Below are 13,053 nucleotides of genomic sequence, written 5' to 3'. Positions count from 1 at the left end.
AACAAAAAGACCAGTAAATCTGGTTAGGATGTAGAAGGCTGCAGGAGACTTTTAGTTCTATACTAGCACTTAAAAAAAAAAAAAACTCTCAGAGAGTAAAAAAATATAAATGAGCTAAATTCTAGAAAGTGATAAGCCCTTTCAAGGAGAAGACACCATAAATACATACAGCACTAGAGAAGCAGAAGTAATCCACCAGAGATGAGGGTAAGGAGAAACCAGTCTAAATTTTAGTGAACTTTTTACAACCACACTGGGGCTATAATGACAGGTTAAAATCCCCCAAATCCTGTCTTCAAATGTCCTGGCCACAGAGGCTGTATTTATCTACCAATTCTTTCCCATGGGCCTTCACAAGTATATAGGCTTAGTCAGCCAAAGGCTAGGGATAAGAAAGGACAACTGAGAGAGATCTAAGTTCCTGATGTATATAGGGACTTCCCCAAATGCAAGGCAGTGGCTCATGGAAGGGTAAAGTTAGAGTGGAAGAACTAAGAGAAATCCCTCTGAGGTATTCTTGTAGTTCACCAAGTGCATTACAGTGACCCTTTGATGCCTGGAGGCAGAGAGAAATCTCCTCAGGTAGAGGGAGCCTTGGGAGGACTGATGAGTAAGGAGACTCCCTCAAATCTCACTATTGGTGTATAAAGCAGAGCGAGATCTCCAACAATCCAGGAAGCTGGTGGTGTGGCTATATAGCATGAGGAGGCTCTCAGAGCCTTGCTGATGTTCAGATCTCAAGCTCTGCTGGACAGAAAGTCCCGATCCAGCCTTTTTAATATTTGAAATCAGTGCTGCATGGAAACCAGCAATATCTCTGGAAAAAGCCCAGACCCCACTGGGATACAGATTAGTTCATTCAGTCTCTACTCTAGCTGTCTCACAAAAGAAGGGTATAAATTTTCTGAGGGGTAATTATTATCTACTCTTGTCTCTATTGTACGTTTACACACAATATGGGACATACAATTAGATAATTTAAAATATGAGATGCAAAAAGAAACAAGAAAATGGTGTTGTGGTGTATAGCCAAGAGAGGACATGGTCATTAGAAGCAGGCCTAGAGATGGCCTATATATTGAAATTATGAGACAGAGTCTTTAAAATAAGTATGATAAATATTTTAAAAAGGAAGACATTTAAATAGGTCACACACACTTTATCTCTATCTACTCTATTATTCCTCCATCTATCATCTATCTGTCTATCAATCTATCTGTCTAGCCCATGGAAATAAAAACCATGATATCACCTGGCCAGTGTGGCTCAGTGGTTGGAGCATTGACCTTTACATCACAGGGACACAGGTTCAATTCCTGGTCAAGGGCACATACCTGGGTTGCAGGTTCGATCCCTGGCCTCAGTTGGGGCACATCAGGGAAGGATCTGATCAATGTGTCTTTCTCACATTGATGTTCTTCTCTCTCCTCCTCTCTCCCTCCCTTTCACTCTCTCTAAAAAGCAATGGAAAAAATATCCTTGGGTGAAGATTAACAACAAAAACAGCCCTGGCCGGTTTGGCTCAGCGGTTAGAGTGTTGGCCTGCGGTCCCGAGAGAGCCGGGTTTGGTTCCTGCTAAGGGCATGTACCTCGGTTGCAGTTTGTCCCCGGCCCTGGTTGGGTCGTGTGGGTGGCAGCCACTCAATGTGTCCTTTCACATCGATGTTTCTCTCTCTCTCTCTCTCTCCCTCCCACTCTATCTGAACAGAAAAAAAAAAAAATGGAAAAAATGTTCTCGGGTGAGGATAAAAAGAAAAAAAAATAAAAACAAACAAACAAAAACAAAACATGATATAAGAAATTACAAGTAAAGAATTCATTTTATGGGGTCAAAAGAGACTAGATAAAGTATAGAAAAGGATAAGAGATTTTAAAAACAGAGCATTAGAAATTATTTAAACTGAAACACAAAGAAGAAAACAGGGTAAAAAAATGAAACAGAGCATCCTACAGGACAATATCAAATGGACTACCATATATAAAACTGGAGTTTTAGAAGGAAAATAGGGACATAAAATAAGAATGGCTCAGAGCAAATAGTTGAAGAAAAATAGTTGAAAATTTTAGTCAATGAAAGTTACCACCCTGCATTTTTAAGAGCTTAGCAAACTAAAACAAGATAAGTACAATATATATAATAATATATAGTCAAATATATCAAAAGTCCTTCCAGTGTAATAAGGCAAGAAAAAGAAAATTGAGACATAAAAACTGGAAAATAAGAATTAAAATGATCATTATTCACAGACCAAATAATGGTGCACCTAATAAACCTTAACAAGCTACAGTAAATTACCAGATCTAAAAAGTAAGTTTACTAAGGTCACAGGATACAAGGACTACACACAAAAATTAGCTGAATTTTTATATTCTAAGAATTAAAAGTTGTAAAATAAAATAAAAACAAACTATCTAAATCTAGTGTTAAATCTAAGAAAATAATAAAATTGGGAGACTTAACACTACTAAAAATCTCAAGACTTATTCTAAAGCTACAGTAATAATGACAGGGTAGAACTGGCAGAAGGACGGAAAAATAACTTCTCGACCTGGCTGGTGTGGCTCAGTGGACTGAGTGTTGTCCCATGAGCTGAGAGGTCCCAGTTTGATTCCTGGTCAGGGTGAATGCCCCGGTTGCGGGTTTGATACCCAGAAGGGGGCATATAGGAGGCAGCCAATCAATGCTTCTCTCTCACACCAATGTTTCTCTCTCTCTTTCCCTCTTCCTTCCTCTCTCTCTAAAAAATCAATAAAAATGTATTTTAAAAATAATAATAAAAAATAAATTATCAGAGCAGTACAGAGTGTCCAGCAGTTTAGTATATATGTTTTTAAGGCTAACTGATTTTTTTTTTCCTCACTCGAGGAAACTTTTCCATTTTTTGTTCAGATAGAGTGGGAGGGAGAGAGAGGAAGAGAGAGAGAGAAAGAGAGAGAGAGAAACATCGACGTGAAAGGGACACATCAAGTGGCTGCCACCCACTCGACCAACCAGGACCCGGGACAAACTGCAACCAAGGTACGTGCCCTTAGAGGGAACCGAACCAGGATCTCTAGGGACCGCAGGCCGACGCTCTAACCGCTGAGCCAAACCAACCAGGGCAAGGCCAACTGATTTTTGACCAAGGTACCAAATCAATTTAGTGTGGGAAGGAACTTTTCTTGAGAAACTTTTTGTTATAATTTAATATCTGTATGGAAAGAAAAATGTACCTCAATCCTACCTCACTTTATATATAAAAATAATTTAATATGTATCACAGACCTAACATAAATGATAGAACTATAAAGCTTCTTGAAAGCAAATATAGGAGAATAGTTTCATGTCTTTGGGGTAAGCAATTATTTCTTAGCGAGGACACAAAAAGCACTCACAGTAAAAGAAAACAATAGATAAACTTCAATATTATGGGCCAAATGTGTTCCCCCATGAAATTCACATGTTGATGCTTTAACCCCTAGTACCTCAGAATGTAATTATATTTGGAGGGCTTTTATTTATTTTATTTTATTTTTTGTGGTATGCGCCCCTAGTATGAACCGAACCCGGGACTCTCTGGTCCACAGGCTGATGCTCAACCACTGAGCCAAACTGGCCAGGGCTATTTAGAGGGCTTTTAAAGGAGTAATTAAGTTGAAAAGAGGCTATTTGGGTGGGCTTTAATCCACTCTGACTGGTGTCTTTACAAGAAGAGAAAATGTGGATACATGAACAGACCCCAGGGATACATGGGCACAGGAAGAAGACCACATAAGGATACAGTGAGAAGTGGCCATCTGCCAGCCAAGGAGAGAAGCTGCAAGAGGAATCAAACCTGCTGACGTCTTAATCTTAGACTTCCAGCCTCCAGCACTGTGAGAAAGTAAATTTCTGTTGTTTAAACCACTTGGTTTGTGGTCTTTGGCTATGGCAGCTCTAGCAAACTAATGTATTCCTAAAATTTTTAATTTCTGCTTATTAATGAAATTGAATCTACAAACTCACAAAATGGAAAAACATTTATAATATATACATATATTACATATCTAAATGTATAGAGAACTTCTATATATTAACAATAAGAGATAAACAACTCAATTTCTTAAGTGACCAAAAATCTTGAAGTCTTTTCACAAAAAGAGATATGTGAATGGACAATACATGCATGAAAATGTGTTTAATATCATTAACCATCAGAGAAATACAAATTAAAACCACAATGAGAGCCCTGGCCAGTGGCAGGTTTGGCTCAGCGGTTAGAGCATCAGCCCATGGACCAGAGAGGCTTGGGTTCGGTTCCCGCTAAGGGCACGTACCTCCATTGCAGTTTGTCCCCGGCCCCGTGGGGTTGTGTGGGTGGCAGCCACTCGATGTGTCTCTCTCACATCGATGTTTCTCTCTCTCTTCCTCCCTCTCTCGCTCCTGCTCTATCTGAAGATAAAAATGCAAAAATGTCCTCGGGTGAGGATTAAAAAAAAAAACCACAATGAGATATCATTTCACACCCACTACAAGACCAAATGGCAATGAGAATGTGGAACAACTGAAAGTATTGCATTGCTCATAGAAATATAAAATTGCTCAGACTTTAGGGAATTGTTGGGAAAAGTTTATTTTTTCTTTCTTCCTCCTCCTTCTCCTCCTCTTTGGAACATTGAATAGACATCTACCGTGTGACCCAGAAATTCCACTTCTAGGTATTACTCAAGAAAAATGAAAATGTATGTCCACAAAAGGATCAGTACAAGAATGTTCATAACAGCTTCAAACTGGAAATAACCTAATGTTCATGTTTGTGAAGAGGAGACTAGATGAATAAATTGTGATATATTCTTACATTAGAACAGTATCAGCAAAAAGAAGGAAAAAAAGAACTGATACATACAACATTATTAGTCTCAAAGACATTATGTTGCATAAATGAAGCCTGATTCAAAACAGGATATACTATATAATTCCATTTATTGAAGTTCTAGAACAGGCGAATGAATCTACGGGCAAAGAAACAAGACGGCGGGTACCTGTGCAGAGAGAATAGAACTGAGCTGGAAAGCGGCCTGAGATCATTGTGTGAAGGCTATATTATAGTCTACATTTTATTTTGGATGGTGGCTATAGGATATATGCATTTGTCAAGACACTTGAGATCTTTTATGTTATGTAAATTATTCCTCAATTTAAAAATAAAAGCAAGAGTACTTGAAGGTCTCTTTTCAGTGAGGTTCTCTCTCTACAGATCAGAGTAGGGATTCATACTGGACCAGTCTTAGCAGGTGTTGTGGGGGACAAGATGCCACGGTACTGCTTGTTTGGTGACACTGTGAACACAGCTTCCAGGATGGAAAGTCATGGGCTTCCCAACAGCGTGCACCTGAGCCCCACCACCTACAGGTAGCCACTCATTTCTTCAAGCTTCCTTTCTGTCCTCTCCTCCTAGAACGTACAGAAGGCCTGGCAGCTATGGGTTGGGTAGTGGAGGAAACTGTGTTTTTTCTTCCATAACACTGTCAGACAATAAATATTGTTGAGCCTCTGCTATAAGACAATTTTTGCTCTCAAGGAGAATAAGCTCTAGATATATATTTAATATTATATATATTTTAAAAAATAACCCTCAGGCCAAATCTAGTCTGCTGTTTTTTTTTTTTTTTTTTGGTAAATAAAGTTTTATTGGAACATAGCCATGCTTTTATTTACACACTGTCTTTGATTGCTTTCATGTTACGGTGGCAGAGTTGAGTGATTGTGAGAGGCTATGGCCTGCAAAGCCAAAAATATGTACTATCTGTCCTTTTACAAAAAAAAAAACACAAAAAAAACAAAAAAAAAACAAACAAAAAAAAAACAAAACTTGACCCTTGGTCTAGTGGAAGAAGAAAAAAAAATTCACAGATCATTATTTTAAAAGTGTGATAAATGATAAAGATATGCATGAAATGATACTTGTAGTTTCTTGAGAACTTATAAGAGGTCGTGTTCTGTCCTAAGTTCTTTTACATGTGTTAGTTCACTTACCGTTGCAATAACTCTATGAAGGTATACTATTGTTATTTTTATCTACAGATGAAGAAAATCGGGCACCAAAAGGCTAGTAAGTTGCCTCAGGATGCAGGTAGGCTAGTAAGGAGAAGAGCCTAGCTCCGACCTGGGGGTCAGGCCTGGAGGAAGTTGCAGTGTGTTACCGGAGCCAGGGCCAAGGGTGCCTGACCCAGTAGAGAAACTCCCTGTAGAGGGGGAGGTCCCTCGAGGACTCCTGAGCATGAGTTCCAGAGTAGGCTTGAGGTATCGAGAGGGAAAAACAAGCAGGATAAACACTGAGGTAGAGTAAGGACAGAACGAAACAATTTAGCCGCTGGCGTGGACAATCTGAAGAGAAAGTGTGAGAGCCGTGTGCCTCGCTGAGGGCTGAGCTGAGTAGGAGCCCTGGGAGTGTGGGATCAGAGACAAGGTCAGGGTCCTGTTTTACACCGACCGCTCAAGCCAAGGAAGGACAGATGTGAGCATCAGGGAACAGAAAGAGAAGACCTGTTAGAAGCTTGATTTGCATCAGAACATTGAAAGTGGGGATGTGGGGGAAAGTAAGATAAACTAGACTTAGTGATGGCTAGAGATGGATAATGAGAAAGAGGGAGAGGCCCTGAATCTCTCCCAGGTCTCCACCTGGCTGCTGAGGGCCTGAACCTCGCCATCTGAAACAGGACAGATGAGAGGAATCCCAGGTCGTCAGGGCAATGAGTTCACGTGTACAAGTGTTGGATTCAAAGGAATCATGGAGCATCTAGGTAAAGGTGCCATGAAATGGATGAATAAAATCTGCAGTGGAATTCTTGGCTGGGATCATACGATGGTAATTAAGCCGAGAGAGTTGATAAGACCACCTGGGAAGGCTGCAGGGTGAGAACGGCGCAGGTGGAGGAGGAGGGGCTGGTGTACGAGGTGGGAGAAGTAGAAAAGCACTAGGGAAGTTCGGGGTGAAGAATCACACTTGTGTATACTTTTAGGGAGGATCAATTGAACAAAAATGTCAAATGGACTGAAAAATAGTCACCAGAGGTTTTGGGGACATTTTCAAAGTTTGTGGTAGAAGAGTGGGAATAGACTCTGGACTGTGGGTTGAAGGATAGAAGGAAGAAAGCACATGTATGGAAGTAAAGCAGGAGAGACTCAAGTAAGAAGTTTCGTTTCTATTTAGGATAAAAGGGACCTTAGCATGCTGGTAGGCTGAGGGGAGGATGCCGATGGAAAGGGAGCTGAAGATGAGGGGAGAGGTGGCTGATGAGCCCAGGGCCTGAGGAGGTGGGAAGGAAGCTTGGATGGGGTGGCCTCGAACCAGACACCTCATCCTTTGAGACTGGGGAATTGGGTCTGTGTGGTGACAGGTGAGAAGCTGCTGGGTCTCACATGTAATGGTTAAACTTTCATAGATGAATCGGATTACAAAGTAGGAGGCGTGGTCAGCTGCTTGAGAGTGAGGAGAGAAGGTGCCCAAGGGGGGAGAGCGAGGGTGTGGGGAGTGTCTGAAACCTCCTCCGGGACTTGCCAGCGACAGGGGACGGCTGCTGAGAGCGGAGACCTGGCCCAGGCAGCTCTCATGAACGGAAACATGGCTGTCGCACTGTTCTCTGTTCTTCTCCAACATCTCTCAGCAGCCAGGAAATATATAAACATTTCATAGTTCTTCCCTAACCGTCTCTTTTCATGGCCCCCTTCTTATCCTCTTCTTGGGTCCTTGACAGCCAGAAATCATGGAGAAGCGTGGGTAGTTAGGACAAGCATGATGACACCCGGGGGGTTACCCGGCGCTCAGGGAAGATGGAAAGAAGGCTGATCTTGGAGCCCCGTCTCAGAACCACGTGGGGATGGTGCACACGGGCACTGAGATGTGGCTGTGGAGCTGGGACCCCTGTGCCCTCCCTCTGCCTTTGGCACCCTGTTTGAAATGTCCGAACTCATGCCTCCCTCCTCCCCAGCTACCTGAGTGCCCCCTGTGCAGGCCCTGGTGATGCCTCAGAGTTCTGCTCCTCTGTCAGGTGCCCCGCATCTCAGACTTCTCCTCTTTTATTACTTGTCCCACTGTAGCCAACTCTCAGGTTACAGACCTGTGGTCTTTGATCTCTGGTGCGTTTATTTTCCCTCTGTTCAGAGCCCTGGAAAATCAAGGGTTTGAAATCATTGCGAGGGGCGAAATCGAAGTAAAAGGAAAAGGGAAAATGACCACATACTTTCTGATCCAGAACCTGAATGCCTCAGACGATGAGATCATGGGGAGACCTCAAACTCTGCTTGATCACAAAGGTAAGCCAAGAAGAGAAGCCTCGTTATGAGTGTTGAGTATTTTTCCCACTGGCGCTGTTGGGTATGTTTAGTGCGGTCCTTGGGTTTGCAGAGTCAGTGTGGGTATCAGTTCCTCCACACAACCACACTGCTACCTTCCATTCAGTAACAGCTCCAGAGAATCAATGCAACCATTTCGCCCTGAACGCTCTTCGTTTGCATCCTGGATGTTTTGCTGTTCCTTGAGCTGGGCTGATGGACCCAGCCTAAGGGTCTCCCATGCATTTGTTTTTAAGGTTCTCCCCTGTCCTAGAAAAGGGCTTTTCCATCAGCCTCTTCTGCAGCTGGGGATGGTTCCAGAGTCTCCCTCTGTTCCTCAGCCTCAGAGGTTCCAGGACAGGCTTTCCTCACACACTACAACCTTTCACCTGCCTCATTTTCTGCTGGCTTCCGAAGCTGGGAAGGACAAGATCTGCGAAGCACCCAGCTCCAGGAATGACAAAATAATGAGTTTAGGTTAAAACCACCTAGTGCTAAGCTGGACCAGGGATCACCGTTTGGCTCACGGTGCTCAAAAAACATGGCATCTGGAATTCAACAAGGAGGTCTCCATCAGCTGCAAGGTGGATCCCATTCACCACACAATCAGGGCCCCTTAACAATGACCCTGGTTCATGCTGGGAAATGCTGACCGGAAGGGAAACCCAATAGCAGGAGCCAGACCATGGTGAAACTTTGAACCAAGCTAGAGAATGACATGAATTCATTTTGACAGGGGTTAATCTTAGCTGCTCCAGGGTCCTGTAAGGAAACGTTTCTGAATCCAGAGGTTTTTCATTAGGTAATAGATGTACGTAATAGATGCAGGATGTCTCTTTGGGACATAAATGGCTACTATTTTTTAAATTGGGGCTATACCAACAAACAGGTGGGTATTCAAAGAAGTTTTAAAACTGTTTTCATAGTGATTTTACTTTAATACCAGCTCACCTTAGTGTTCCTGTGAGCTGTGATTGGTTTTGGCCATCATTTACTGATGGAGACACTGAAACAGAAAGATCAAAACTGAAAACTAGAAATAACTGTCTAATAAAAACCAGGAGCTACCCTCGAGGTCTCTGGGCACCTTGCCCACCCACATGGCTCCCTCCCTCTCACCATATCCTCCCCACAATAGGAAGGGTTGCTAGAGAGGAATAAACAATCATTTTTCCTCTATTATCAGAAATAGGCAACGTAAGGGGGTGGATGTTTTGCCGCAGCCAGTGGGAGAGGAGGGCAGAGCACCGGACGGGCAGGGTCTTTCTGGGGAGGTGTGCCTGGCTCAAACCAGTACTGCTTGTTCCCATACGCCCTGCAGGGGTCCCCAAATGTTTCCTTTTGAAAAAGGGGATTCTAGAATGTGGTCTGGGTCATTAAAATCTAATCCACGTTCAGTTCTGAGCTGGAAAAACCAAACCAAAACAACCAGGTAGAAAGTGTGTGACGGTGCCTCTACTGAAGATCTCAGTATGGACTCTGCAAAAGAGGAAGAAAGGGGGTACAGAGAGGGCGCGGGAGCCCCTCCTAGACTCTGAGCAGAGTCTCTGTGCAAAATGGGAAAAGGTACCTCTTTGAGAGTAGGTTGCCCCGGGCATGGTTTATAATAGAGGAAGGTCACCCCTCCCCGTGGCTGAGGCCAGCCCCCACCCAGCCCGATCCCCTTGGCCAGGTATCTCTGGAAAGACACGGCACAGCCCTGTGTGTGGAACCCAGCGTGGGGATCTCAGCCTTTCCTTTCTGTGCTTCTGTGAGCGTCCCTCAGCCTTTTCTCATCCGCTGGGGTGTCCTGTGGGAGCTCAGCTGTCCGCCCTGGGGCAGGGGTGTCCTCACCCCAGTGGAGCGCAGTGCTGGGGTGTCCTGTGGGAGCTCAGCTGTCCGCCCTGGGGCAGGGGTGTCCTCACCCCAGTGGAGCGCAGTGCTGAGGCTCCATTAGGAGCAAGGCCGGGATCCCTCCGAGGACACTGCACTGACACTGCTTTCTAGATGTCTCAGTGGCTCCAGAGTGTGACCCCGTAACTAGCAGGGTTGGAGGAGGGGTCACAGAAACACTAACTTGCTCATGCTCACCCCAAAGGGGCCTCTTCCTCAGTTCCCCCTGCAGGACACAGGCACTGGCCTTGCAGGCAGCTTGGGGAGGCCTGGGAGGGAGACCAAGAGGATGAACTTGAGGTGATTCGAATGTGCACGCAATGCTGAGGATTATGTGCAGGGGAGGGGACCCCAGCACTGTCCTTCCTGTGTCTGCATGGCTGAGTGCCTCTCCCTTAGCCCCTGTTCACCTGCTCTGAGGACACCCAGGAAGGAACAGGAACAAGAAAAGATGGTATCCCGGAGAGCTCTTCCTCAAACCTTCATTTTTCCCCTTTTGTTCTCAAAAGCTGGCTCATTCTTCTTCCAGGTGGTGAATGCATTAACCATATTAAGTGTCCTGTAGCCTCCCCAGTAGTGACATTGCACAGTGAGAACTCCCGTCTGCCCAGTCCTTCACACCGTGGGCACCTGAGCAAATACCCAGGAGCTTTGGTGTCAAGGGCACTGCTCATGAATTCTGCTCGCCTGTCCTCACTTTTCCCTCTCCTCGTGCTTTTTGGCAGAAGCAAGTGCTCAAGAAAATCCAAACATCAGAACTGTTGCCATCACGAGGTGCACAGACAGCCGGGAGCTGCTCCCCAAGAGTGATGCAGCAGACGGTGAGCACGTCAGAGCAGTGACAAAGACCCCCAGTGCCGCATGGCATGTGGGTAGAGTTGTGGGCTCCGAGGTATGGCTCACGGCATATGGGAAAGAGCCAGAGAGGCACAGCCCAGGTGGAGTCTGGGCCCTGGGGCAGGAAGCCTCTGACTGGTTACTTGCCATATTTTGAACAATTTTTTTAAAGCTCTCCGAACCCACTCACTTCCCCACCCCAGCTGTCCCAGGGAGGCCCCCCTGAGTGTCTCTAACACTCAGAAAAACGCATGTCTCCACATACCCACTGAAGGAAGTTGCTCTGGACACTGCCTTCACCGCAGGCCTCCTAACGAGACAAGCTGGAGACCTCCTCACTGAGCCCATCACACGGGCTTCAGGGGGAACCAGAGCACTGGCGCACCACAGAGCCTTGACCCGCGACCCTCTTCTCCACGTTGTCCTTGAAGGTGGTAGGGATGGGAGGTTGCTCTCAATTCATGCCTACTCGTGACTGCCCTGGTGAGCCGTTCGGGTCTCTCCAGAGCCGTTCTTGGGCACAGCTGGGTTCTGAGGATGGGTCACAAAGGAGTGAAGGACCAGGGATGGGCCTACAGATGAGTCCCTGTCGCAGCAGCACCCTTGCACCTCTTCTTCCTGGTGCTGTGCAGCCCCCGACACCCTCCCTGGAATCCTCATCTTCAGTGACCCAAATGGAGTTAAGCTTTTGAGAGAAGGTGACAGAGTAAGTCTGTTACAGAGTACAATGTCCCAGGGGCTTCTCAAAAACAATCCCTAGTCCTGAGAAAGTTTCATAAGACGATGAGATAATTCAAATGAAGAGTTAGAACAGCTTAACAATTCATACAAAGAGTTAGCTATTGTTATTTTTATTAGGCAACATCTCTTAGATCAGATCAGGTGTCACTTGAGCCCTTGGAATTGGGCGTTGCCCAGATTCCTGAAGATTTCCCTCTAGTCTGATCCCAGAATCTGGGGTTGAGGGAAAGATTAGCACCCTTCCTTTCAATTCTCGTGAGAGGAGACAGCAAAACTTCCCTCGTTCTGATTTGGGGCAGGTGGAATCTTGGGTCTGGGAAGTGAGAAGCCCAAAGTGGACTTTCTGCCGTTACCCAGAGGTATTTCCCCTCCCTCCCCACTTCCTACCTTCCTGCAGTTGCATGTTTCGAAGAATATTCAAGCCCTGAACAGTCCAGAGCTATGATGGAATTGCAGCACTGATAGATTCCTTCACTAACGTTCCTTGGAGATCTGCTTATGCTCCAGGAATACAGAGGGTTGAGGCCAGGCACTACTGTGGGGTGAGATGTTCCTTGAACTAGACACACGGGGTCCCTGCCTCATAGCTTGCATTTTAGTAGAGGGAGACAGACAACAGGTAACAAAATGAATGAGATAATTTTAGGTGGTAATAAACATTAAGAACACAAAACTGAATAATAGAGAAGAGGGCCAATGCATTTAAGCTGAAAGGGGCATGAAGGAAAAGAGCCAGGCACGTGGCTATCTGGTTCGGGGTTTCCATGCTCCAAGGCAGGCGCAACTCGAGCAAGTTCACAGGAGAAGAAGGCCCGTGTACCTAGAGAGGAGTGGCGAGGAAGGGGATGTAGTTAGAGGGGTGGGCAGGAGCCTTGGACAGTATGGCCTCGAGCTTTCCTACCCATACACACAGAGTATGAGCATGGGGTCTGGGACGAGGTGAGGAGCAGCTGGGCCTCCAGGAGTACCTTCAAAGGAAGAAGGTCTCTGCCAGTGGTATTCCTAAATGGCTATTCCATAAACAGCTCAGAAGGGGAGGTGTAAGAACTCCTCGTGTTCCATGATGGTGAATGAATTCACTTATCAAACTCCTGCTGCATGGGGGTCTCTCCACAGGAGAAACCAACAGGATTGGGCAAGGCTGGGCATCTTGCTTAGAGGTAGGAGACAGAAATTTCTCAACTGGGCTCCTGATTCAGTACCTCTTCTGTTACTTCCCTGGACAAAAATCAATACCAACAATTAGAGAAGGAGAAACTGAGGCTACTTCAGTTTGGTGGGGGACACTGGAAAGGTGGGGACTGGCATTT

At 45.3% G+C, this 13,053-nt stretch overlaps 1 protein-coding gene across 2 annotated transcripts in view; it reads left to right on the top strand.

Moving 5' to 3' along the window:
• LOC118622989 (guanylate cyclase soluble subunit beta-2-like) overlaps positions 1-13,053 on the top strand; it is an 80,212-nt gene that overhangs the window by 59,864 nt on the left and 7,295 nt on the right. The window contains exons 14-15 of one of the 2 annotated variants that reach the window (XM_036250557.1): positions 5,217-5,371; positions 8,124-8,275. In XM_036250557.1, the coding sequence (XP_036106450.1) occupies positions 5,217-5,371; positions 8,124-8,275 (307 nt within the window). Of the gene's footprint in view, positions 1-5,216; positions 5,372-8,123; positions 8,276-13,053 lie in introns of those variants that run through there. The other variant, XM_036250558.1, reaches the window with a different exon arrangement.

This window comes from Molossus molossus, unplaced genomic scaffold, assembly GCF_014108415.1.
Source record: "Molossus molossus isolate mMolMol1 unplaced genomic scaffold, mMolMol1.p scaffold_m16_p_9, whole genome shotgun sequence".
In the NCBI taxonomy this organism is placed as follows: Eukaryota; Metazoa; Chordata; class Mammalia; order Chiroptera; family Molossidae; genus Molossus; species Molossus molossus.
The sequence above is the reverse complement of the archived record's forward strand: the minus strand, read 5'-3'. Positions and strand labels throughout refer to the sequence as shown.